The following is a 24,967-nucleotide window of genomic DNA, read 5'->3' on the forward strand; positions in this document are numbered from 1 at the left end:
TGAGCCAAACCTGCCTGTCTCATTCCTCACCCCATATTCTGAATCACTGTCAAATTCCTAAACCTATTTTGCCAATTCAGTGGGAGGGTTTTTTGGCTGGAGTTACTGGAACAGAGACACTGGGATACTTAGTACCTCTGTGTACAGTATTAAGCCCTTCAATTGTTGATTGTTCTGGGGCAAAAGTGTTTGTGTGGGAGTTTTATGGGGTTTTGAGTTTGTTTTTGGATTTTTTTTCCCCTTTGTCCGTGCCTCTGGGTTGTTTTTTTTTCCTTTTTCCCCTCCTTCCTCCTTGTCTCTCTGGCAGGTGGTCCCCCCTTCGGCCTTGTCTCTTTGTTTTGTCTTTTTTTTCCCCTTCAGCCTTGTCTCTGTGGCTCCCCCCCCCCGCTTCGGCCTAGTCTCCTTGGGTTCCCCCCTTGCTTCAGCCTAGTCTCCTTGGGGGTGGTTTTTTTTCCCCTTCGGCCTTGTCTCTTTGTGTGTTTGGGGTTCCCCCCCTCCCCTTCGGCCTTGTTTCTCTGTTTTTGAGGGGGGGTGGGGGTGGTGGTAGTGTGGGTTTTTTGTTTGTGTTTTTTTTTTTTTTTCCCTTCGGCCTAGTCTCTTTGGGTGTTTTTTTCCCCCCCTTCGGCCTAGTCTCTTTGGGTGGTTTTTCCCCCCCTTCGGCCTAGTCTCTTTGGTTTTTTTTGTTGTTTTCTTGTTCCCTTTGGCCTAGTCTCCTTGGGGGTATTTCCCCCCCCCCCCCCCCTTCGGCCTAGTCTCCTTGGGGGTATTTTTTTTCCCTTCAACCTTGCCTCCTTGGGTTTTTTTTTTCCCCCTTTGGCCTCATCTCTTCCTCGCCCCCCATTTCTTCCCTGCAACTGGAAGGCTGCTCTTTGCTAGCTGGGTACGCTGCAGGTGGAACTGAAGTACAGTGACATTTTTTTATGTCCCTCTAAATAGCTGCTGCTGATGTTGCAGAACTGGTGCTGAGCCAGTAGAAATGCATGAACTATAATCAAGCCTGAGAAGACAACGTTATGATGTTGACAGAGACAAATATATATCTCTCCGCTGTTAATGTTACGTTCGGATTAATCTGTGTGATATCTGCATATGACAAAGGGCCAAATCGCTTGCTGATGATCTGTTGTGATAGGAACATTAGAGAGGCCTACAGAGGTCATATTAAGCTTATATATAATGAAATATATGTACATTTTCCTGAAAGTTCCATCAGTTTTTCATAATCTAAGATAATTTTCTCTCCAACACTCTACTTAATAATAAAAAAAGGACTTATATTCCTTATGTTGCAAGGATAACTTTCCAGCTATAAGCTGACAGATTTGCCTCTGCTCCTTGCTATTAAGAGATGCATATGAGTTGTCTGTTCATGAAGATCTAAACTGGGCATGTATAGCCATGTGTTTATAGAGCAGTAATCTCTGCTCTATAAATAGCCTGAGCCTGTAGTGATCAAAGAGGGCCAAAAAGCCAGGCTTCCACTTAAACAGAAATTTGGCTTTTAACAGTCTGATAAACCTAGAGTGATGGCCAGGGCATAGGACAGCAAGCACCCGTCCCCAAAATCCAAGCTATGAGTGTAAAATCTGCAATTGGGAGGAAGCCTGGAAACCTTGGGGGAGTCTTAGTTCTGCTAGAGACAACTTTTGGGGTCTGAGGGCTCCTGTTCAAAGCCAGAAAGTTTCATCCTTGGTTGGTCCAGCTATGCAGACCAGTGTGCCCTAGACAGGTGTTCTGAACATCCCAGCTCCTTCAGTTTTTGATACTTCAGCAGGAGCACAGATAAGCTTTCTGTAAAGTTAAGCATTATTTAAGTGAAATCCTATCTAACCCAAATTCCTTTAGACAAAACATTTAAAATGCAGAAACTGTTGGTTTTAATTAAACGGAGTTTTGCTGGGAAATTTCTGACATCAGTCCTCTTAAGACTATCTCTAAAATATGTGTGAAATGTCTGTAATTTAATCAGTGTGCTGTTAGCTTATAAACCTAATGACAACTGGTTTAATGCCAACATTTTTGTTGGCACTGCAGTTCATTTTATTATAATCTTTCAGCAACTCTGGGACTAAATTCACAATCCTTGCTTTGGATATCAAGAGTGGTAAGAAAGAATCAACACATTTTCTCTGGTTTCACAGAGAAACCTTGGTTTCTTGCCTCTTTTGAGCCAAAAGAAAACATTAATTAACAACATTACATCTTCAGTGAGGTCTGGGCAAGATATCCTTCTAATATGTAATCATCATTCTAAGCAATGACACAGTATCCTCAAACAATTTCCAACATAAGTTTGTTTGACCTTTAGTTTGAAGATACCCGCAATGGGGACTGGTCTTTTTTCACTCTTCGTTACCTTAGCCACTTACATCCAAGTACTTAAGGCTTTCCTATTTTTGCATAAGTGAGGGATATGAATATATGACTACATGATATATTGATTTCATATGAATAATAAATGGAGATATTATTTCCCAGCATATGAAAAAATACAAAGCTAGCAATATATTCACACCAAGAAAATCAGAAAAAACATAATTCAAAAAGTGGTTTAAACTTTATTTTATTCTGCTTTTCTTTCCTCTTCCCTCCATCCTTATTCCTTCTTAAGAACATCACAGGTGTCGTATGCATACTGTGGGAAGGATATTAGTCTTCAAGTAGACCTTATTCAGCCTAGCTCACAGCACATACAAAAGACACCTTCCTAGCAAAATATTTTATAAACTGCTTTGCAACCTGCCCTTTCCAAAGGTTATTTGTGCATTTTAATTAGCTCAGATTTTTTTTTTCCATTGATTAGGCTGATTAGACAGATAGTGAAATATAGCTAAGAGAAGGATATCAGAAGAGACAAATGCTGCTTTTAAACGTGCTTAGGCATTGCTGGTGCTGCCAAGGCTCACTGCAGCACATCAGCACCCAACATGTCTATGAAGCGCACAAATGGGGAGTGCCAGAACTGGCTCGATGACAGAAAATTCATCCTTCTGTGGTTTTTTTTTTTTTTTCAGTAGATCATCACTGGCATGAGGAGTAGCTGATAAATACCCAATACACTGTAGACTGACACAGCTCTCCATGCAACTATTAATAGCAGTAACTATGCTAATGTATGTAATGAGCTAATTACCTGTGGTGTAAACATGAAGTGCTGCATAAAGAGGGCTTTTTAATCCCAGATAATTTCAAGTTTTAATCAGCTTGCTCAAAAATGACCAGGTTTTTTGATTGCACAGGTTTGATTGTAGTCTTTGGAAATACTGTGCTAAAAGGTGGTTTTCCATAATTTAGTCAGGAAATAATTGTATTCTCTTAGAAATAACTGAAAAGATGATAAGCCATCATCTCTTGCAGAATTTGGCCTTCCTGCAAAAAATAAATCCCTTCGGTGTAGGGATCCTGTGTGGTCAAACTGATTGCCAGAAAGAGCACGCTCTCTGTTCATTATCTAGATCTCTTCAGCCTACTCAATTCAAGAAGGAATTTTGCAAGAGCTCACAATCACTAGAACAGAAAATAGATGTACTGAAATGCTGTTACATTTACAGAAAGCTTCAGGATAATTCATTTATGAGATGAGTTGTTGCTTTTACGTACTCCTTATGTTTATCAAATTTTTGGCATTTATTCTGCCCAGTTGGGCCAGTGAAAAACAGCCAATTAAGGTGTTATTCAGGCATACAACTTCCAAACCCATCCAGAAGCAGAGAAGTAGGAAGAAGAATTATCCAAGGGATTTTTAGAAGCTTCTAATACATTCAGCTGAAGTAGGTAGAAAGGGGTACAGGAGATGCCTACTTGCATGGCAACTAGAGCTCGCTTGACCATGTCAAAGACCTGGGTCCTTCCCACCAAGGTCACAATGTCCCTCGGCAGTGATATCCTCTGCAGCCTTCCCCAAGAGGAGCAAGGGCTTTGTGGCCATGTCCCCCTCCACTGCTGAGGGCTGGCTGGCTGAGCAGGGCTTTCATGGCTGATTTCTGATAAACGTGCTGACACGCAGATCGATGCTCTTCTGCAGGTATAAAAACTTGTCCATCATGTTCCAGTAAATGTGGGGTTGTCCCTCAACTAGGAGGTAACTCATGGACAAAACAAACAAACAAACCATATTTGGAGCTTACTTCCATAGCAGAGGTTTTACCAGTTGAAGACAGTGGGTGCCTGAGCAGGGAAAGCTGCGAGTTCATTGCTTTGTAAATCTGTACGTCTTTACTCCTTGAGAAATGAGGATAGCAGAAGCAGAGGTGTCAATTTTTCTGGCTTGTCTCACCACTGCACTTGCACACAGAGTACTGATGATTTAGGCCTTCAAGACATAGTTTGAATACTCTCCTACTATGGCTTTGTCCTACAGATTTGGCCATAAAGAAGCAATGATTTGGGCTTCAATGGCGGTCTTAAAACTTTTTGGTCTAACAAGCAAATATCATTTGGAGTGTCCAGCAAAGTTGTTATCTCTTTATGTTTATGTCAATTAAATTATGTCTGAAGCAAGGTTTAAGTGCGGGAGCATTGCTGTTAAAGATCAAACCCGATTGTGTATTGCATGGCAATACTGTAAAACAGTGCTATTTCTACTGAAAAAAAATCAATTTTTCTATAACAGATTACATTGTTTCTTTGAAGTGTGAATTTAAACAGCTAGTATTTATAATATGTACATCATTAATCTTCAGACTTTAATCTCTATAGTCCTATTTAACACAGTGAAGCTTCAAAGGGTATGGATGCCTTATATTGTTTATTGAGATATGAGGTAAAATAGAAATGAAAGATCTGGGGAATCAAAATTATATCCATAACATTTCTTTAATCTGCATAACATATTTAATGCTAGATGTGTTAGAAAGCTACCTGTATATTTGCTTGATGATCAGTAATACGGACATACCGGAAAGGGTAAACATATTAATTGGAGCCTGCACATCTCTCCTTCTTGCTAGTGTAATCATTAAATTGATTTTTCCAGTCTGACATGTAATTGTTCCAGCGATGGAATCCTGCTTTCCACTCTCGTTCTGCTTCATCAATATTTCCTGTAAAACATGAAATGGGTTACATTAATCTAAATTTGAATCTCTTTATGTGTTAATTGAAAAATAATTTTGATTATCAATGTCATTTGCTCCAAATACATTATAGGGTGGTCTTTTGTCTCATTTCTTAAACCTGGAATGACTGAAAATTCAGTGATTAACACTTTATCTTTAAATCAGGAAGAAAGTACTGCAAAGATATCATTCTGGCACACCGCAGGGTAGTAAATATACTTATGTATGGGCTTGTTGCTTCTGGATAATGCTTCTGTCCAAGTTCTTCATTTTAAAGCTACCTTTTTTTTAAAGCCTCAAAATATTAGTTTGGTTCAATATACGCTACAGTGAAACTTACACACCCTGAAGACTACGATATGCAAACTGAGATAGGTGCTTGTAAAGGTACAGTGAAATCACAGCTTTGTTCAAGGCAACAAGGGTATTGCCATTAGTTTCAATGGATTTCAATGGATGGCCAGGATTTCACCCTACTGAGGAATAAATCCACAAGTTTAATGTATAAGGGGAACAAGTTTGGAGAAAGATACTGTAAAATGTGCACTATGTCAACATGAAACCATCTCCTCTTTTCTTTTTCATTCTAGCCTATAAAGAATTTGCCGACTAATCCTGTGTCCCAAGGCAATATTTATAGCCAAATTTGTTATAGACATCAGAGCAGAGGGTGAGGATGACACTAGTGATAAAAATGTATCATTTTACAAGGTTCCCAGAGTATTTTACGGACAGGGATTACTTCCTCCAGTCCCAAAAGGTAATTAACACTAGGGAGAAATGCAGTGACCTTGCAGGAACAACCCATACAACAACTAAAGGAAAGGTAATGTATGTAGGCTGTATTGCATACTGTGGCTTATTATTTTGGATCAGTTGTAGACTTCTTCTTAAAGTTTAGAAACCATTTGTGATCTATGGATGCCTTTATTCATTCTGGACCTAATTATCTCAGTGTCCCATATTGACATAGCTTGCTTCCAAAAAAATTTGGTAACTGTGTTCATGAGATAACAGTTCCACGGTTTCTTTATGCTCTTTTGGCTTTATGTTCTTCTGCTGCAGTAGAGCATAGGCCCTTTCCCTCCATAAATACACCCTTTTCCCCTTTTTTATGATCTGTCAGCACTGCAAGTTTAACTGGTTATGTGAAAATGAAATACTTTTGTGTTTTACACATCAGTAGAGAAAATATTCTGGAAAGAGAGTTAACAGATTCGGAGATTTACTTTGGAGAAGCATCCAGTAATTTGGTTGCTTATCTGCAGTTTAGCTCAACGTTTCCAAACCTTTTTGGTCTGGAAATCCAGATGGCAATTTAATGATACTTTGAAATGAGATTTACATTACTTCTTGGTTTCAGTGAGACCAGAAATAAAACCAAGATACTTTTTTCTTGGGGAGGTTCTGTACTTCTGCTTGTAGTCAAAAGGGAAATTGTGAAGAACAAATATAGGAAAAAAAAATTAAAAAAAAATTAACCATACTCCTTTCCCTCATTTGAAGATGCAAATAAGCTTGGTTACATCGAGATTAAGAAAAGTTCAGACAATTTTAATTTTTTTTTTTTCTGCAGGCCACAGTTGTCATTAACTCAAAGAGGATTTGTAGATGCTGGTAACAATAAAACCATGTTTTGATTACTAAGCTATGCAGATATGACTCACAGAACTATGGGGAAAAGACATGCACAACACTTTACTTTCCTGACTTGCCTTTGCATGTTTCTTAATTTAAAGATGTAGCCAGGGTCTCAGGTAAAGCCAAATTTTCCACATATGTCAAATGGATTGGTAATTTAGTGTATGAACCAGTACTAGTACTATTTGGAGAAAAAATGTCTTAACTGTATTTCTTGTCTTATTCTTGATTATGAGTATCCAGCTTTATCCAAGCAAAGCCTCCACTTATGAATTTAAAAAACCCTGTTCCTTCATTAATTATTCAGGTTTAGATGTGTTAGAAGTCTGCCCAAAGACGTTAGAAAATGGAATACTTCTACCATACACACAACTTCAATTAAAAGTCACTGTTCTAGAGTATAAATTATGAGGCATTTCAGTGCTTCTTCAAGATTACGGTGAAGTGAGTCAGCTAGAGAAAGCAGACAACAAGAAATTCAGAATAGCCACCATTATGAATCTAAAAGACAAAAGGGGGAAGGAAAACACTGAAATAAGAACTTGGATTCCCATTTGTTTGCTTTTTTCAGTGATAAGATCCAAATTGAAGTCACAAGTCAATGCATCCCATTATCAGCAACATCATCAATCTCTTTGAAGCAACCACCCATGACTTAGATGAGCTGACAGCTAGAAGGCAAAAAAAAAAAAAAAAGAAGATTAGAGAATTCCACTTGACCGATAATTACAGCTCAGAGCACTGGGTTACTACAATGTGCTGCAATACTATGGAAGTCAGCTAATCATACAGTGAGGTTATTTTGCTGTATGCAGTCGTTTAGGCAATCCCAAACTTTACCAGTTAACCTAATGCAAAGCCTAGTGATGTTTACAAGGAGAAAAGGGGAGATTTCAGTAGGCAATGAATCATACCTCAGTGATCGGAAAGGTACCCAATTTAACAGAGAAAAAAAAATATTTTTTTTTTTTTATTTTTCAGCACTTTCAACACAGGCAGCTGGCATTTCTTTCCTTTCCATAGAGGCATATAGCCCTTACATTAATAGCATTACAGCAAAGTTAAATTTATCTCCATACCATCTTTTGTTGAACTGCTAGATGTGCCAATAAAATGCTAATTTTAAATGTATTTTTGTGGTATTAACATTAAGATTAGGACAAATGCCATATAGCTGTTATGATATAGTATAATTAATAAGGGATGACAAGTTGGAATTAGTTTTTCTGTCCTCAACAGCTTATAAATGCAAGTACCCGCAAACTTCTTGATTCATTAGTCTGATAAATGCTACAAGTTATCTATGCTGTAGATTCTCATGGTGATAGCTTCTACACAAATGTTCAGAAAGGAGAAAACAAATAGTATCTATACTTCAGTATCTCTAATGTTCTTTAATCACACACTCTGAACATCAGTGCTTTTTCTACCCACAACAGTATATTTGGGTTTGTATGTATTTTTAAGGACTTCAGACTTCTAACTTTTTTTGTTGTTTGTTTGGTTTAAATTTTCTTCTTCCAAAAGTCAATAGAGCTCTCTGGGAGATGAAATTTTGTAAGGGCTGTTATCTCTCCTGTGACCTGGGATGCAAGGTACTGGAGTTAGAATGAAATCAGGTTGTTAAGGCACATAACTTATTGCCCATAGGTGCACTAAGTACCATCTTACTCTGTCAGTAGGTGCAGTGGTATTGGTGAAGTTACTTTTGACTCATTAACTTTTCTGCATGCATGAGTGCAGCATCTAGCTCTATGGAATTTGAAAACTAATTCTGATGATAAATTTTCTAATTGGTCACATTTTTAATAGTCTTACTACCCTGAGTATTTAGCTCTATAGAATCTAGAAACTGTTTGGAGGATCATAGCAAATACAATTATTTTGGTTATTCACTGGTCAAGAGGTTGGTTGAACTTCTCTCTGTCTCCGCATTTAAAATCTTTTTAGGGTTGTTTTAAAATAGAATGTATTTATATTAGCTACTTTGATGTTTGATTTCTCTACGGATGATACATGATGCAGTGATATTAAATAAAATAGAAAAATATGTATTAGGCATACTAAAATAGTAATGGAACAATAAATGGAAAGGTTGACTGCTTGCAGCTCTCTATAACCAAGAGTAGGCACGTGTGTGTGTGTGTTATATATATAGTTAGGGCTCTAGATGCCTTAAAGATTGTGTTAAGGAGGTGGAGTCTAACATAGATGCTTTTATAATTAACATAGGATTGCTCTAAAAGCTACTTAAGAGTAATTTACTGTTTACTGTCCCTCTGGTGTGTTTTGTTTTAGAAGCAGTCATCAGAAAAAGTTCTGGTGATTGTCCCAGTGCTCACGCCTTCAAATAAAATATTAAATGCTGAATGCTCCCAGCTTGTCTTGGGGTGAGTGGGAATGGAGGGTATTCTTGGTGCCTTTGCAATAGAGTTGAAATCTGTACAGAAATTGTCTAGTTGGAACTGAGAGCCCATGTAAGGCATGTCTAGGTCTAGTTTACCTGGCTAGTGATTATTACCAAGCTAGACACAAAATTACACATTTTGACTCATGAGAAATCTTCCAAAATCATACAAACTTATGCTTATTTTTTTATTATTAGTTTTCTCCATTCATAACCATGATTATTTTTTTTGAAACATATCAGATTTTGTTGCTTGAGGAAAATGGAAAATATCTAACCATAATGATGACAGGGACTAAATATTTCCCTCTCTCGTATATTTAACTGCCTCAGGGAACCTGTATTACCCAGCCTGTTGTGGGAGCAGGCTTGCTCAGATGCTGAACACATTTGGAGCTGGTCATTACATGCTGAGAAGACCTCAAGGGGGTAGCAAGGCTTGTGCTAGCAGTGGATCAGTAACTAAATAAGTGGTTCGTTACCAAACACATCCATGCCAAATTCTGACCGTTTGGCACAATGAGAAATCCCCTTGCAATTTCTGCAAAATAAATCAGTTTGATTGTGCTCTTCAGGTTCTAACTGATGTAATTCCACTCTGCCTATCTGAATCCTACTTGAACTATAACTTGCAATAATGATAACATAAAATTTCTTTCTTGTTCTCTGTCATCTTATATCATATCATATTAAAGCAACCTTCTTTTTATAAGAATATTTCAGTGGAAGAAATAATAAAAAAAGATAGAGCCTCAGAAAATGGGGAAATACATGTATTTATGGTGTGCACTGTCCTTTGAGCCTAAAAGGAGATAGTAATGCAAAATAATAATTTCAGCGAAGAGAATTATTACAATATAAAGTATTATATCATGTTTATAAACAGAATCTTAAAGGTTTCTTTGTCAGAATTGTATGAGACTGTATAGGCAACATAAATATAAACCCATAGTATTTCTGTTACAATATTTCAAGGACTGATAGATGTAGATGCATGACAAAGCAATACTCTAGATGTAGATGTGTGACAAAGCAGCACTCCTTCTTGACAGTACTTTTGTCTCATTTCTATATTAGGATCCAGGCACAATGATTCTTTCTTTTTTGCTAAGGATATGCTCAGGAATTTCTTTTAATTAAATTATGCAAATTTATGTTTTAAATTACTGAATATGGCACAGTGGTGTATTTATGTCTCCTGGCAGATCCAGAGTGTTGCTTTGTCATCCTTCACACCACAGGACCGTGCAAAGCAACTCTGCTGTCCTGCGAAGATATGTTGAACTATGTCTGGTGATGTGCTCTCTTCTGCTCCGCCACAGAGCATTTGGTTATGCACAGTCCAGTTGTAAGATGCATGGTACTCAATGGGGGTTCACAGCCAGGTTAAAGAAATATAAAAAATAGTTCAGTTCTTCTGGCACAGCATAAAGGACTTGCCAGAATTTGAGAAACCTCCCTAAAATCTATCCATAATTTGGTATATTATGATTTTAAAAACAGGGTATGCTTTATAAATTATTCATTTTACCTACTGATTTTTTTTCTTGTTTTTCAATTAAATCAAGACATCTATTGAATTGAGAGGGGATGAAAGTTGAGCCATAATACACTTATAGGCTCAAATGAGGAAGGAATAAATTATTTCAGAAAGAATCATCTGTGCACCATGAAGGTTTACGTATTTTTAAGACTAACGTTCAAACTGAATCTTACAGAAAGCTGGTAAATTACTAATTAACATTTTAAAAGTGTATCTTATTTTTGAAATGTGACTTCCCCCCATCAAACTGCAGAATGCTATTCCAGAGCTGCAAAATCACTTTATAAAACCAATTCCTTTCAAACTCCAGAAGCACAGAGGCTTGGCTTGTTCGGTGGGCTTTGCAAAAACAGTGGCATTGGGCTTCTAAAGAAAATCTGAGTCCTTTGTGTTCAACTGAGCCTGTTATACTTTTCTAGGTAGTGAAATCTCATCAACTTATTGTATACAGGGTCAGGCACAAATCAGTTCTAATTTGCATAGGCAAATCCTGAAGTCTCTGGCTTGTCATCGATGACTGACACTCTAGAAATAAAACAGAAGGTGCTCTCATGTGAGATGTAGAACAGAATCCCCTCTTGGCAGCAGCGATGCACTTAATATCCTCTGTGGATTAGTTGCATAATAATATAAATCCCATAAATAATAGATAATATAATCCCAATATCACATCCCACAATGCACCTTAGGTACACAAAGTTTAGACAGAACATCTAAAGCCTCCAGAAACCCCAGCGCAAGCTTCCCCTTTAGCAATGTCTTTCGTGCTCTCGCGGGTACCCCAGGACCGCAGAGCCTGGCAGTGCTGAGACCCTCGCAGGGGGCAGCTCGAGAGCAGAGATTTGCAGCACTCTAAAACGTCTCGTGTTGTGGCTGCGTCTGCGCTTTGGGGCAGAGAAGCTCCGTATTGAGTAAATCCTGGGCTTTGGCTTGTCCCCGGGGTTTGTCCTCGTACATAACAGGGTGCTACAGGGTGGTGAGCCCATGGCCAGAAGCACAGGGCACGTTACAGGGTACAGCCTCACCATGGCATGGACGGTCTCATCCGACATCTGAACATCTCATGGAAATTCAAATAAGAATGTAAGATAAATGAGAAGATTTAAACTCGAGTATTACGTTAATATCAAGGAAATGATCCTTGTATAAAAGTTACATAAAAGCCTCTATAAAAGCATTTTTACCTGTCATTTCCAGGACTTTGGGAAAAAAAATATTCCAGAATCGACACTGCTGAGCACGTAATTTTGTCAGTATCTCTGATGTGTTGGTATTTAATGTCAAATATTTTTGTTCAGTACTAGTGAAGACTGGCCATCTTGTTCCATTAATCAGGGTCCCATTTGGAGTTCTAAATGAGAAAAGAAACATTTCATTTGGAATGAGAAATTACCTCAGCACATCAGTAAAGCTTTATTTGTTTTTTATTTAACAGTTATTTCAGCTTAAGCACGTTAGTTTGGAATTACTGAAGTATACTTTTGTAAGTAATGGGAAAAAAGGAAGGCAAATTTGATTTAACTTCATTTGACGAAAAATAAAATTATTTATATTCCCCTTTTGGGGTGTTCTGGGTTCACCTAAGAGAAAAAAAGTTAATAAACAACCATACACAAACTACACCTGTTGAATTTGGAGATTCTCACAGCTGTAAATTATTATGGATTACTTAAGAACAAACCAACCACCTTGGGAGGTTGTGTGGTTTATGTTTTAGTTTGAATCTTGCTGATCCCTTCAGAGAGACAAATAGGTTGGACTAAATAGCTCAGATAAAAATGCAATTGGAGGTACAAATAATGTCTAAACTTTGGTTGAGAGCTGTCTTGGGAGAGAAAACAATTATTCCTCATTAGGAAGGAACCATTCTTCCATGAAGTATGTTGAACCCTGTTAGCAGAGTGCCAAACAGGAACAATCTCAAATCTTTTGGAAACTGGAAAGGGGTACAGAGCGCTTGGCTCTTTATAAAACAAGCTCTATGCATTAAAAGATCACAGTTGTTAGTATTAAAATAGTAGCAGTAAATATTTATAATATAACGGAATTCATAAGGTTCTAGGGACAGGCATCCAGGTTTTTGCCTCCGAAAAGGAGAATATGTATTATCTATATGACTAGAGAAAAAAATAATTGGTTTAAGAGCGTAGAAGAACAACAAAATACGGAGCATTGCATTAAGGAACAAATGAGATGGAATATGATTCTTAGAAAAAGAAGTAGATTTATACTTTAAACAGTCACAAATCACCATTCACTCAGAAGAGGTTAAGAATACAAATTAAACATCTTATTGCAGTGCAGGCAGAAAGACTCATTTTCTTTTCTAGAAGCTGATATCGAGGAATCTGGGGTTTAGGGGCAGAACAAGAGTATTTGATGATACTTGATGGGGTAAATTAAGAACACTATTAGCTAACTTAATTTGGTTATCTCTACTTTTCGCCAGGACTCTTCCCAGAAGGCAGCGGTTAGAGAGGAGTCTGGGATGTGTGAAGCCGACCTGAGTTCTGCTTGCCAAGAGTGGGAACAAGGTACCGGGTGTAGGTGGGAGCAGTCAGAGCACAAGATTCAGCTGCTGAAATAATATCGATATCTCTTAGTTCATTCAGAATGAATCAAGTTTTCGGCCCATGTTTTAGTATTCTGGAGTCTTTGGCGTTGGCTGCCTACAGAAATGATGTTAGAGTAAGAGATTCAGCATGTCGTTTCCTGAATTGCTCACTTCTTTACTAATTTTTCTTTACTAATTCAGCTCTGGTTAACCTATGGCACCCTTTTTAACTGCACGTTTATTTGTGGCTCATGAGAATGATGACTTAAGCAGAGCTGACTTGCACTTCAGTTCAAGATCAGAACGCTAATGGTGCTGTCAGTATTCATTTAACAGCTTTTATGCTATGAAATAAATCATGACATTCCACATTATAATTTACAGGTGTGGGGGGGATTACACAATGGCTACAGATGTATTTTACTAAAAATGATTGAAAGAACTGTCAGATGAACACAGCATTTTGAAATACATGAACCTGCTGATTATGACATTCTCTGCATTTCTAGGAAGCTTACTGTTCAAAGAAATGTCCAGTAATTTCCTTCTTAGCTCCATTATTGAAAATTTCCCAAGTTAAAAAGTAGCTCCCAGTTACAGCAAAACAGAGAGATTACAGGTGTATAACTTTTAACTGGGAAGGAAAAATTATGAATATAACCTCATCGTTCTGTCGCAATTACTGTTCATTCCTTCTTGCTAATAACTTCATGATGAGAATTGCAGTGCCCAGAATAAGCTGTAAGATTCCCTGTTCTTTGCACCAAACTCAAAGTTCAATAATATTCATAGACAAAATTAAAAGCATTGTGAGAATATCTTTACTGAACAGAAGGGAATCCAATACACTGCACAACCTTGTCTCTGTCCATCTATGTTTGGATGGACAATCTTTGCTGATAGATTGTAGGAACTGGCTTCTACTGAAACAAAGTTCAAAATTTCCATGGAAACCTCCATCCTATCATCTTTTGTCTGTTCTTTCATTTTCTAGTATTACTCAGTCGTGTCTTCTTCAGCAGATTCCAGTTTTGCCCACCTCGGTGCTGTCAGTGGGGCCCAAAGGCATGTCCTGAAAGGGCTTGGGCCACACATCTTCAGGACGGACCTTTATCTTGTGCATCTACCTTGTCAAATTCTAATCACCCTTCTTAGACCTCTCTCCATATCTATAAGCTCTAGTCAGGGAAGACCTCCATTTTGTTTGGAGAAAAAGTGAACTGCTTCACGGAATATTTTAGAAGGAAGCTACCTCCTTTTCTACACACTTTTTAATGTTTGCAGGAACAAGTCCTGTGGCGATTAAGAAGTACAATTATTTGAATTGCTCCCAGAGGAGAAATGCAAGGGGGGGGGGGGGGGGGGGGAAACACACCAAACCAAAATACCAAACAAACCACCTGTGTTTAAACTTTGGTGTAAACAGAATTTTATTTCATTATTTCAGCTATTTTTTAATTTGCATATGCCCTAAAGTTATAGGCTGGACTCTTGCTATTCCCTGATAGTGGTACAACAGCTCATTTATAGTTAATTATTTCATTAAGGCATGTCTTCAAGGCGGCCAAACTTATTTTCTCGTTAACTCGGAAACAGAGTATCTTTGTGGGCTCAATCTCCAGTAAAGCTGCTTTCGTGTTCTACCTCTATACATGTATGTGCTCTCATTGAAGTTCATGAGCCTTATTTAATCTTGTGCTCGGTGGAAGTTGCTTGGTATTACTCGTTGTTACTAAGATCAGGTTCTTCCCCCTTTGGGTATTGTATGTCCAAAACCGGCAATAACATTTAATTCTCAAGTCTCATTTATAGTAAGCATACTAGATTTGACATAGGAGTGAAGAGGGTTTTGGAGGAGCTTCTTCACTGATCATTTCTGTATATTCAATGTTCATCTTCAACAACTTTAGAAAGAAAGTTAATTTGATTCAGGTGGAAAATGCAACAACCTGAACACAGTTCTGTTAATCATAATAAACATACTTACATTACTATTCTCATGAATATGACTGATATAGCCTGAAATATGATACTAGTTCACTGCATATTTATTAATATTCACATAGCGTTACTTTTACAGATAGTTTATCATACACATACACAAAAAAAGTCATTCATTTTCTAACTGGTTTTTGTAGTAAGCATTCATGATATAAAGTACCTGTAAAATATTCACTTTATTTTTGTGAGTGAGGTCTGAATAGTTTTCACTCTCTGTAGTATCACCATTTAACAGGGAGGTTCTTTTGCACTGTTAAGTCATATTTTGATATAGTCCACAAAGAAAAACTTTCTCTGATATGTCTCCTGAAAATGGTTTTAGGCATCATTTACTTTCCTAATGAGCGTTGTAAACACTAACTGTACCACATGCCAGCTTAGATTGTCCCAAGCTTTCACTATGTTCCTATTTAGCTGCTCTCTTTGTAAATGGATCAGGTTAACATGTTGTGTGTTTCTCTAGAGGAAAAGAAAAACAAAAGCCACATCATTTTAGCTGCCTAACACAGATGGATTGTACTAACCCAAACTCACTGAGAGATTCCACCGGCTGAAACACAATTTTACCTCCAGTCCCTGGTAGCCCCTTCCTCCAGACAGACAAACATTTGTTCTGCCTGGCTGGAGCTGTTCATAGAGATATTGCTCCCTGAGAGGAAGCATACACTAATTCCACCTGAGCAGTGCGTTATTGCTCTTGATTGTCTCTTCAGTTGCAGCTGGCTTCTCTCCGACCTGCTCCGAGAAGAGCTCGGCAAGCTCATTTGCCTACGGTTCACCCCGTAGAGGGTTTCCCATTGCTCCCAGTTGCGCGGAGCAGCGGGAAGGTGGCGTCTCAGTGCACAGCCTTCCTCCCTCCTGCTCTCGTCAGGGTAGCAGCAACCCCACCAAGTCACAGACACGAAGTACGCAGTAAGGCAATTTCTTCCTCGCTGCCTTCTGCGGGTTATCGCCAGGCTGGCGTTCTCCTGGCATGGGTCTCGTTAGCTGAACGGGTTGCCCACTGAGATTAATGAAAAGTTATGATAATGCCGCTGCACCCTCTGCTTCCCCTGTGCAGTAAGAATTGAAATCAAATGGAGAGCTGTTCCTCCTAGGTGCAACTTTATTGACTTCACCCAGGGTTGTAACCGCTGATGCTCATTTTCAATTTGGCCCTCTTTTCCTTTAAACAGCTGGTTTAAAGGGAGGAGAGAGTGAATGTGAATCATTTTTATTAGCTTTCATGATTCCTTGTAGCTGTCAGGCAGTACTGGCAATCAGCTGTTTTTCACGGGATGGCATTTTACAGTGTGTTACCATGGGCACAAGATAAGGAGAGGGGGAACAGCCTCAGAGCGAATGCAACAGCAACAATAACCCGTCTCTTGCACATTTTCTACAGTTGCATTACAAAGCCTTTAAGAATTATGGAAATAGTCAGCTCGGCATCAAATAAGAAGCATGCTGTAGATGTTTCACCCCAGGGGTAGCTCTGGAAGTGAGGGATGGTTCTGTGTGTGTCTGTGCTGTAAAAGTTTCACCCCAGGGGTAGCTCTGGCAGCGAGGGACGGTTCTGCGTGTGTCTATGCTGCAAAGAAAGGGAACTGCTGAAGCTCATGCAGTTGTCCCCGAGGTGGCTTCGGAGCAGCCACGCGAAGGCTACCAGCAGCACGGTGTGGTTTGCAGCCCTGCAAACACTCGTGCAGCAGCCCAGCACAGGTATAAAACCCGAGAGGAGTGAATGTAGTTATCAACGTGCTTTGAGTTTGTGATTGTAGAAATACGTGATGAACTGCTTTTTCTGTGGCATTGTAAATTTGGGTTGTGTTGTGTCCTGTCTACGTTTTCTGCCAGGTGAAAGGGAGTAAGATAGCACGGGGCAGAGAAATCCAAGATTAAGGAAAAATGAACAAAAGGATGAGAAAGCATCAACTGGGCTATAGTATTAACAGTTGATCTTGGCGAGTAAGGGGTTGGAAGTGGAGTTATGTCGTTTACAACAGAAACAAAGATACCAAACTAATAACTGATAGCACAGACTAAACTGTCACTGCACCACAAGTAAACATGCCTGCTTGCTTTAATGAAACTACAGGTAGGTTTAAAAAATGATAGGATGGTAAAGGCTCCTGAGTAACATCATCATGTGAAGGGTCCCCATCAAAGCTTTGCCCTCCAACTCTTTGCTCCTCCAAGGGCTGGGCTATGCCAGCCTTTTGTGCTTCTTTCTGCGGTACGGCCGAAGCCTGTGTCCTTCCTGCTGATGCCTCAACCTACGAGTGATCCCATTGACTTCAGAGGAGGCACAACAGGGATAGCGTATGTTTTGAGGAAAGGCCACAAGATTTGTATCTTAAAAAGTTATCTCAATTTTACAATTGCTTTATTAGTGGTTGTGTCATGTAGAACACCATTAATCATGCTGGCACTGAACAACATGCCCAATCAAAATATATTTATCTAATCCAAATGGATGAACATTTTGGGTTTTTTTTCCTCCCCCCCCTGCCCCGGAAGAAAACATTTTGTTGTTTTCCCTCTTTTCCACTTGGACAGAAGGGCGCTCCTAATTAGTGGGAGAGCTGATGAGGAGCATCAGCCCTCCAGAGCACCACTTGCTGCAGAGGGGCGGGAAGTGTTTGCGGCATTAGTCAGGCAAACGTATCCAGATGTCTCACATAATTTCTAAAGGCCACGATGCATGATATTTATACCTATGTTCGTTTTCTCATCACAACACAACAACTGCCAGGTTAATATCAATTTTGGGTGGTGGCATGGTCCCCAGGGGGATGACGGTGTGGTGACAGTGCATGTTTGTGTAAGGCTTTGCTTGGATGGTACGACTGGGAGCTTAACAGATACTTTCCAGGCCAGTCCTATTAAAAAGAAGAGCAGATTTTACTGTTAACTACTGGTTGAATCTTCTTAAACCCTCAAACAATTTGGCTTAATGCTGGTTTCTTCATACCAGGCTATTAGCTTCAGATGACTCACTGTTAAGTAGACACCGGAGAGGGCTGTGAGGTTGAAGACTCAAAGTCCTTAACCTGAGGAGCAGTCCTAACTATTGGAACAATGAAAATGAACTTGTTCTGGAAACTTTCCTTAGAAAAGTTAGCAAGGGAAAGATCGAAGAAATACCTGTAATACCTGTAAAAAAAAAAAATGTTAACTGTAAAAACATCCCCAGAAGCTATAATTACTGTGTAATCTTTCCATTCAGAGACTGAGAGCTGTATAAATCTGAGAGGCTCTTGCTGCGTAGATTGCATCTGATGCAATATCACCATCAATTGGGTCCACCTGTGTAAGATTCAGTATAGAGAACTTATTTATTTGTTTATTTTTAATTCAGACAGTTATCCAGAACATTTCCCCAAGTCAACTAATTGTCTACCACCTACTAAAATGATTTGATGTACTTCTTCGATAAAATCTTTACATTATGCCAAAATATTTTACATCAAACTGTACACTCTGAGGTTTTTTGTTATTAGAAACTGCAAAAGCAAAGACAGGATGACAAGGGTACTTTTCTGTCCATTATCCAAAGTTTATGAGTTGGTCCATTTGGAATAACAAGCAAGGGGGGGAAGTGCCACCCCTAAATAAGTGAATTGGAAAGCTGACATGCTATTGCTTCACAAATACATATATTAATTTTGATGTCACTACTGCTACCGATTGCTGCTCTTTATTCGTGACACTGCATAACAAGTTACCTTGCTAGTGTTTATTTAATTGATAGAGCTCTTCAGAGTATTCCTTAATATCAGCTGATCACTAACCATCAATATCTATTGAACTGATGGACCCTCCGTACAAATGCACTGCCACACTTAATATTTTATTTTAAAATATTCTCTTAAGGTTTTCATCTTCTTAGCCTAATGGGAAAAACAGCAGCTATCTAATCTATTAGCTGAAAAGGGTGAGTGGTGCCATTTATAATACCCAAGCTCTAAAAACTGCCATACTGAAAGGTGACAACACAGACAGGGCTATTGTCAGCCTGTGCAATACTGGGTGACTGGAAAGCACCCATGATTATCTGTTTCACACACTAAGCTTCCATGCAGCCTTGTGGCATCAGCATTCTTGAGGTATCAGGCCTGTACTTCTGTGGCACTATGAAGAACTGGTGAACTTAGAAAAAAAAAAAAAAAAAAATTGGTTGTGTTTGAAAACATTGTCTTATTTATTAAGAACTTAATTCTTGCAAGAAAATAGTAACCAGTTTCTGGAAATCTGTAGTAATTAAACCTTTGTTCTTTAATAAGATGCAAAAATCATTGGTCCTGATTCTGTGACATTTGAGCCTTACTCAGATTCCCACTGTAATAAATGAAAGGACTCATATGATTGAGGACTACAAGTCTGAGAGAGGTTGCAGATTTGAATCCTTCAAATCCCTTTTCTTAAGCAGCTGTTTACGGGAAGTTCATTGTATTCTGTTGTGCTCAGTTCTCACTCACAAATCACACGTGCGACTTTAGTGACTATAAAGTGCCCCTGAGCCACAGCAAAAGGAAACTGCTTTGCAAGTTATATTGTAGGTAAATATTATTTCTTCTGCTGATCCTTGAAGAAACCTGTAGGATCCAGCTGGCATACTTTTTAACTGACAGAAATTGGAGAAGGACCTTTGCAGCTAGGCTTTCTTACACCTTCACAGGCTAAATATAGCTCACGATATTCCTTCCAGATTCCAGCTTGGTGACAGCAATTGCGTGTTTAAATGTCTTAAACTATAAATTATCACGGTATGCACTATTGCAACCGATATCAGTTTCAGGAAATGAAGCAACAAGCTGTTGCTTCTTTTTTGGTCTTACTGTGTTCTGCTCAAAACAGCCTCATGAAGCACCGATCAATTTGGAATGATTCTTGCTTGTGCATGTTTTGGTACTTATTTGTGAATTCCTGCTATATATAAGGTACTGACAAGGTAGATCTTAAGGTATTGGCCATAAATAATAGAGTATTTGAGCAATTTAGATCCAGGATGTTCTGCCTTAGCTCTTTCGGCATGCTTGCAATGCATTTAGGAACTCAGTGCCTCAAATCCCTGGCTCCTGGATTGGAGTCTGCTCTGGTATCAGCAGTAATAACGAGCCAGGTCAGCCGAGCCAGAGCTAATGAGCCCTTCAGACCCTGGCTGTGTATTTCTAACCTCCTGGGCCCACACTGGCGCTCCTGCACGTAGGTCTCTTCTACTGTGAAAATGTTCCAGCAAAGCCTGGTGCTATTTCAGGAACCCCTGCCCAAAACTCCACTATCTTTATAGGATATGAGGAGACGCAATCATCATACAAGGTCTGGAACAGCAGTCCCACCATTCTGTCTAAGAGTCACTAGCCCTAGAAACTTGAAAGCGAGTTAAAATGTCCTTTCCTGAGCAACTGGTAAAGTTAAATGTGACCAGACCTTTCTCTAAATTTAGCTCTAAATAATAAAGAAGGTCCACATTGATTTAAATGAGAACAGTGTTGTCCCAATATCCTCTGGGTCCCTCTGACTGAGGACTATCAGACCCATGTCTCCTGTCCTCTCAGCAAATCTACACTACAGTCCTAAAGTCCTGACAGTCACAGATCCCTCAGTATCTCAGACAGTACATCCCAAATACATGCATGATCTGCACAGTTTTGGAGAAAGTGTAAAGACGAGACTGAGACCATGCTGAATCTCACAGCTTTCTCATTACAGACCATTATTTCTGGCCAAAGAAAAGAAAGCAGGCTCTGAAAATGGATAGAGCCTGCGATGGTGGACGCTGCCACAGTGGGAACGGTGATTGGCAAGAGGAAAAGAAAAAAAAAACCAAAATGAAACCAAACAACCCCAAACCAGTGAATAATCCTTAGCTTAATGGTATGACTTCAAGAAGACAAAAGATTTGAAGTTAAATTGAGTTCAGGGAGATAGGTGACACTTTGACATTAATCTGGAGATAATTTTAAACCACCAAAAATATGTTTTATCCTGTCTTGTTTTAAGAAATACTCATCACTCGGTGTGATGCTCAGTCACACTAAGCTGAATGTGACAAGTGTCTAATATAACATACCTACAACATATAATTGTAGTCATTTACATGTTTGGATTATCTATTGTGATAAAGCAGTAAAGAGTTTACAAACGTATTACATTCCTTCTGCTTAACATGCCTCGCATCTGATGCATTATTTTGCATGGTGTTTGAAGACCAGTCCAGCACTTTTTGAGGTGAATCACATTACTAGTTAGGGGCTGATCCAAACCCAAACAAATGGAACAGATTGGTTGACTTCAAAAGCTTTGGATCAGGTCCCAGCTGGAGAAATACCTGTAGCTGTTTACAAAAGAAGCTTCTCTCCTGCGGACAGCATTCACAATGATGATTTCACACCTTCTCCAGGACTCCAGGTTCTGGTGTGAATATTCACAGTTTGTATTTACATCACTTTTGAATAGACATGAGAGAGGCAACACTATGGCTTAGTCCTTCTTTACTCTAAAGGAATATTTTTGCCTTTTTTTTTTTTTTAATGTTCCTGTAAAGCATTTTGTAAGATCCTTATGCCCTTTTGTATGGCATCAATTTTAGCTTTCAAGGACCACTTTTCAAAGCTGTTATTTTTTTTACACTCTTGGCTGCAGCAAGAAATCAAATGAAACTATAGTTTTTAGTCTTACTTGTAGAGGTTGAAAAGGGTTATTTGGAAATGGAAGGAGGTCCTGAACTCTATTGAGACCTTGGAGGAGGAATTAACTTCCATAGAAGGTAAGTAAAAGAATAAGTAGACAGGAAGGCACATGGCACTTGTCCTTTTACTCATCCTCTGAAACTGTCTTATCTCCTCTACAACCTCGCTTCTCCTTCTCATGACCTGGAAAAACACGAACTTACATAGTACCTTAACCAGAATTGCTCCCTGGGACAAACCTAAAGAGAGTGTGTAAAGGGAGAGAAAAATGTTTTCATTGCCATGGTACTATTAATACTGTGTTTTAAATTCTCAGTGGCTTTGGTAAAATTTGTCAGCCCAGTTGGTTGTGAGAAAGAGTGAATACTGTACTCATGTTTATATGACTGTTGTTTCCATCTCTTGCTTTCTCTTCCATTAATAGAGTTCATCCCAGACACTCAGAAATTGTTAGATAAATGGATTCAATGCTTTTCTTATCTCTAGAGACCAAATTTTCAGTACAGACTGTATAGTAGATTCTATACTAGAATATAGTATTTAAGAATTGTTTTCAATTGTAGTTGCCCTAATCATGATTTCTTTTCAAGATGGATGCTCTACATAGCCCTGCACCAAATAAAATCATCCAGATTCATTGTGTCCTGATGGACTTGATCACAGTAGCATTTTTCTTGATATTTTCCATTACTGCCACTGTTTTATTTCTGTGAATGGTAGGAAAAGCATGAGTCACAAACTTCAGCTACCAGGTAATCTAGGTCAACTTGAGCAGTCCTAGAAATGAAACCATTAGGTAGCTTTCAGTAGCATGTATATGAGTTATTACTTCATCTGAAACCACTGATACTTCATTATGGGAAGTGTAAATGAGAAGCTATAATGTTCATAACCCCCCCAAAAAAGATATTTAAAAATAGATAATAATAAAAAAATAGTCTTTTCTTATCTCTGTTATAAACTCATTGTAGGTTTGACATTTACAAGTGGAAGTTACATGTAACTTTCTTTGATAAACACATTCAAATACGTCCCAGCATTATAACATCCTCTGAGTCTGATTTGAACTACACCAAGAGGGAGATCTCCAACTACCAACATTTGGACTGAGAGTCATGAAAGGCATGCTCTCGAGAAGAAATAGTATGTAAAGAGGAGAGGATATCTGAGCCTATTCAAAGTCCTTCTCTTTCAAAACTGAGAGGGCTTTTGTGGAAATTATAGTATGCAGACTACATAACTAGGAAAAAACAACTGTTAAACCTCTAAGCATATCCAGTTGTATAGAAAATTCACTTGGAGGCTACTCCTTGAGAACACCATGGTGAATAACATTCACAAGAGGCAGATATTTAAAACTTCATTAGTTAAAATAAAAACCACAGTATTTGAACAGCAGTTCCAGTAGAAAAAGGATCTCTCTGGTGTAAATTTGAGGCAACACTCTAGAGTTTGTATTTTATGAAATTAGGAAGTGTCTTATGTTCCCTCAAGGAAAGGTAGAGAACACAGATGGCGGCCAGAGATGTCTGAGAAAGCAGACGATGGCAGCTTTTAATTTTACATCTGCACTAGCATATAATTGTGTAACATCACTAACTGGAAGCATGAAATGCCTGATTTCTACTTATGCAGCTTCTACATTTGTGGGGGCAGAATCTCACAAATCCTGTGACTAAATTGCTAACTACATTTACCCACAACTGACTTCTCTTGCAGCTGATTGAAAAAAAAATTAAACACCATATTGAGCTACCTTCAAAAATATGGTGTTAGGTAACCTCTGCTGCTCCTCATTTCCTCTCTTCTCCCCTTTGCCACTTCCCTGAAACAAGCCAATCTCTTGCATTGGGGAGTAAATTAAAATGCGTACCGAAAGGTTTCCGTTCCTCGTGTGAAATTTCTCAGTAGGACTTCAGATTAGTGTTCCAGAACCACCCAGAAAAATGGGGTTTGCCGACCTTTAAACTTCAATTTCTGCCTTTTGATGATTAAACAAGGACTAAGCTGCAGAAAAGCAGCACAGAAGAAGAGTGCCCCTAAAAAGAGGATTAACTGTGGGTGAACACTAACTAGAATTTCACAGTGACTTTTGCAACCGTGTGTTTACATGCCTGCCAAAGTTATGATATAGGGAAAGCAACCCCGATCCTAGATTGTCTCTGAAGTGTTTTGCTCTTATACATGAACTTGCCTTACACATAACTCATAAGTTCACGCGTGCATTTCCTTCATTTCACTGTTCACAGACTCTTTCGCTCCCCAAAATGGTTAGCAAGCCTCTCAGACATTTTCTTCTTTTATCTTTCCGTTTCTTTTTGTTCTTTCTCTCTTCTCTATGTCTTTTCTTTTTCACCTAGCATTGTGCATCAGTTAGCATTTCCCTGTCTTGTTTTCCCATCTTTCTTACTCATGTACTTTCCATCAAACCCTAGACTATTTCCATCCAAGCTTCTTATTCCCACTCCCAAATTTGAGGTAGCTATCATACCACGATTTTATTTCAACTCTTGGAACAGCTGTATCTCTTTATTTCTCTTCTTTCCCCAAAATGTAGCAGTGTAGGCTCTTTGCTGGGTTCTTGGCACAGCAGGGAACTGTGTCCAGTACAGGCTCTGTCATGAGAATAGGTAGAGCCAAATCCCAGATATTTCCCTCTTTTCTTTTACAGGGTCAGCCAAAGACAGCATAGCTCTTCAAAAACCCTCCTCAGAGAGAGCCACTTTACCATTTCTTTTCTTGTGCCTGTGCGTGCATGTTTGCATGTCTCTGCAGACACGGGAGTTCACCTTGCTCAGTCGCAGGACAGTGCATTATTACTGGTGGCTTTAATCCCGCAGCCTTTGACGACTGTATTAGAGCTTACCCGTTTCTAGAAAGCATTGCCACTGTTATATTCAAGGTAAAACTTTGCATTATAGTTAGGTTTTAGTTTTATGTCTCACTCAATTAATCCTAAAATATTTAGACATTTCCTGAATAGATGTTCTCATCTCATGTTTGAAAATAATAGTTTGACTCATCTGTTGTAGAGAATAAAAACTGTATGGATGGAATTGCATTTGCTGTACAGAGGGAAAGTAACAAGAC

General features: G+C 38.8%; 1 protein-coding gene across 4 annotated transcripts in view; it reads right to left on the bottom strand.

Annotated features, from left to right (window-relative positions):
* Positions 1–24,967, bottom strand: part of BCHE (butyrylcholinesterase) — a 62,858-nt gene that overhangs the window by 23,386 nt on the left and 14,505 nt on the right. For 2 of the 4 annotated variants that reach the window (XM_075031345.1, XM_075031344.1), the window contains exons 3-4: positions 11,833–11,999; positions 4,898–5,042 (exon numbers count right to left, since the gene is read on the bottom strand). In XM_075031345.1, the coding sequence (XP_074887446.1) occupies positions 4,915–5,042; positions 11,833–11,999 (295 nt within the window). In that variant the 3' untranslated portion in view covers positions 4,898–4,914. Of the gene's footprint in view, positions 1–3,003; positions 5,043–11,832; positions 12,000–24,967 lie in introns of those variants that run through there. The other 2 variants (XM_075031343.1, XM_075031341.1) reach the window with 1 other exon arrangement.

The sequence above is a fragment of the Buteo buteo genome, chromosome 7 (assembly GCF_964188355.1).
Source record: "Buteo buteo chromosome 7, bButBut1.hap1.1, whole genome shotgun sequence".
Classification (NCBI taxonomy): domain Eukaryota; kingdom Metazoa; phylum Chordata; class Aves; order Accipitriformes; family Accipitridae; genus Buteo; species Buteo buteo.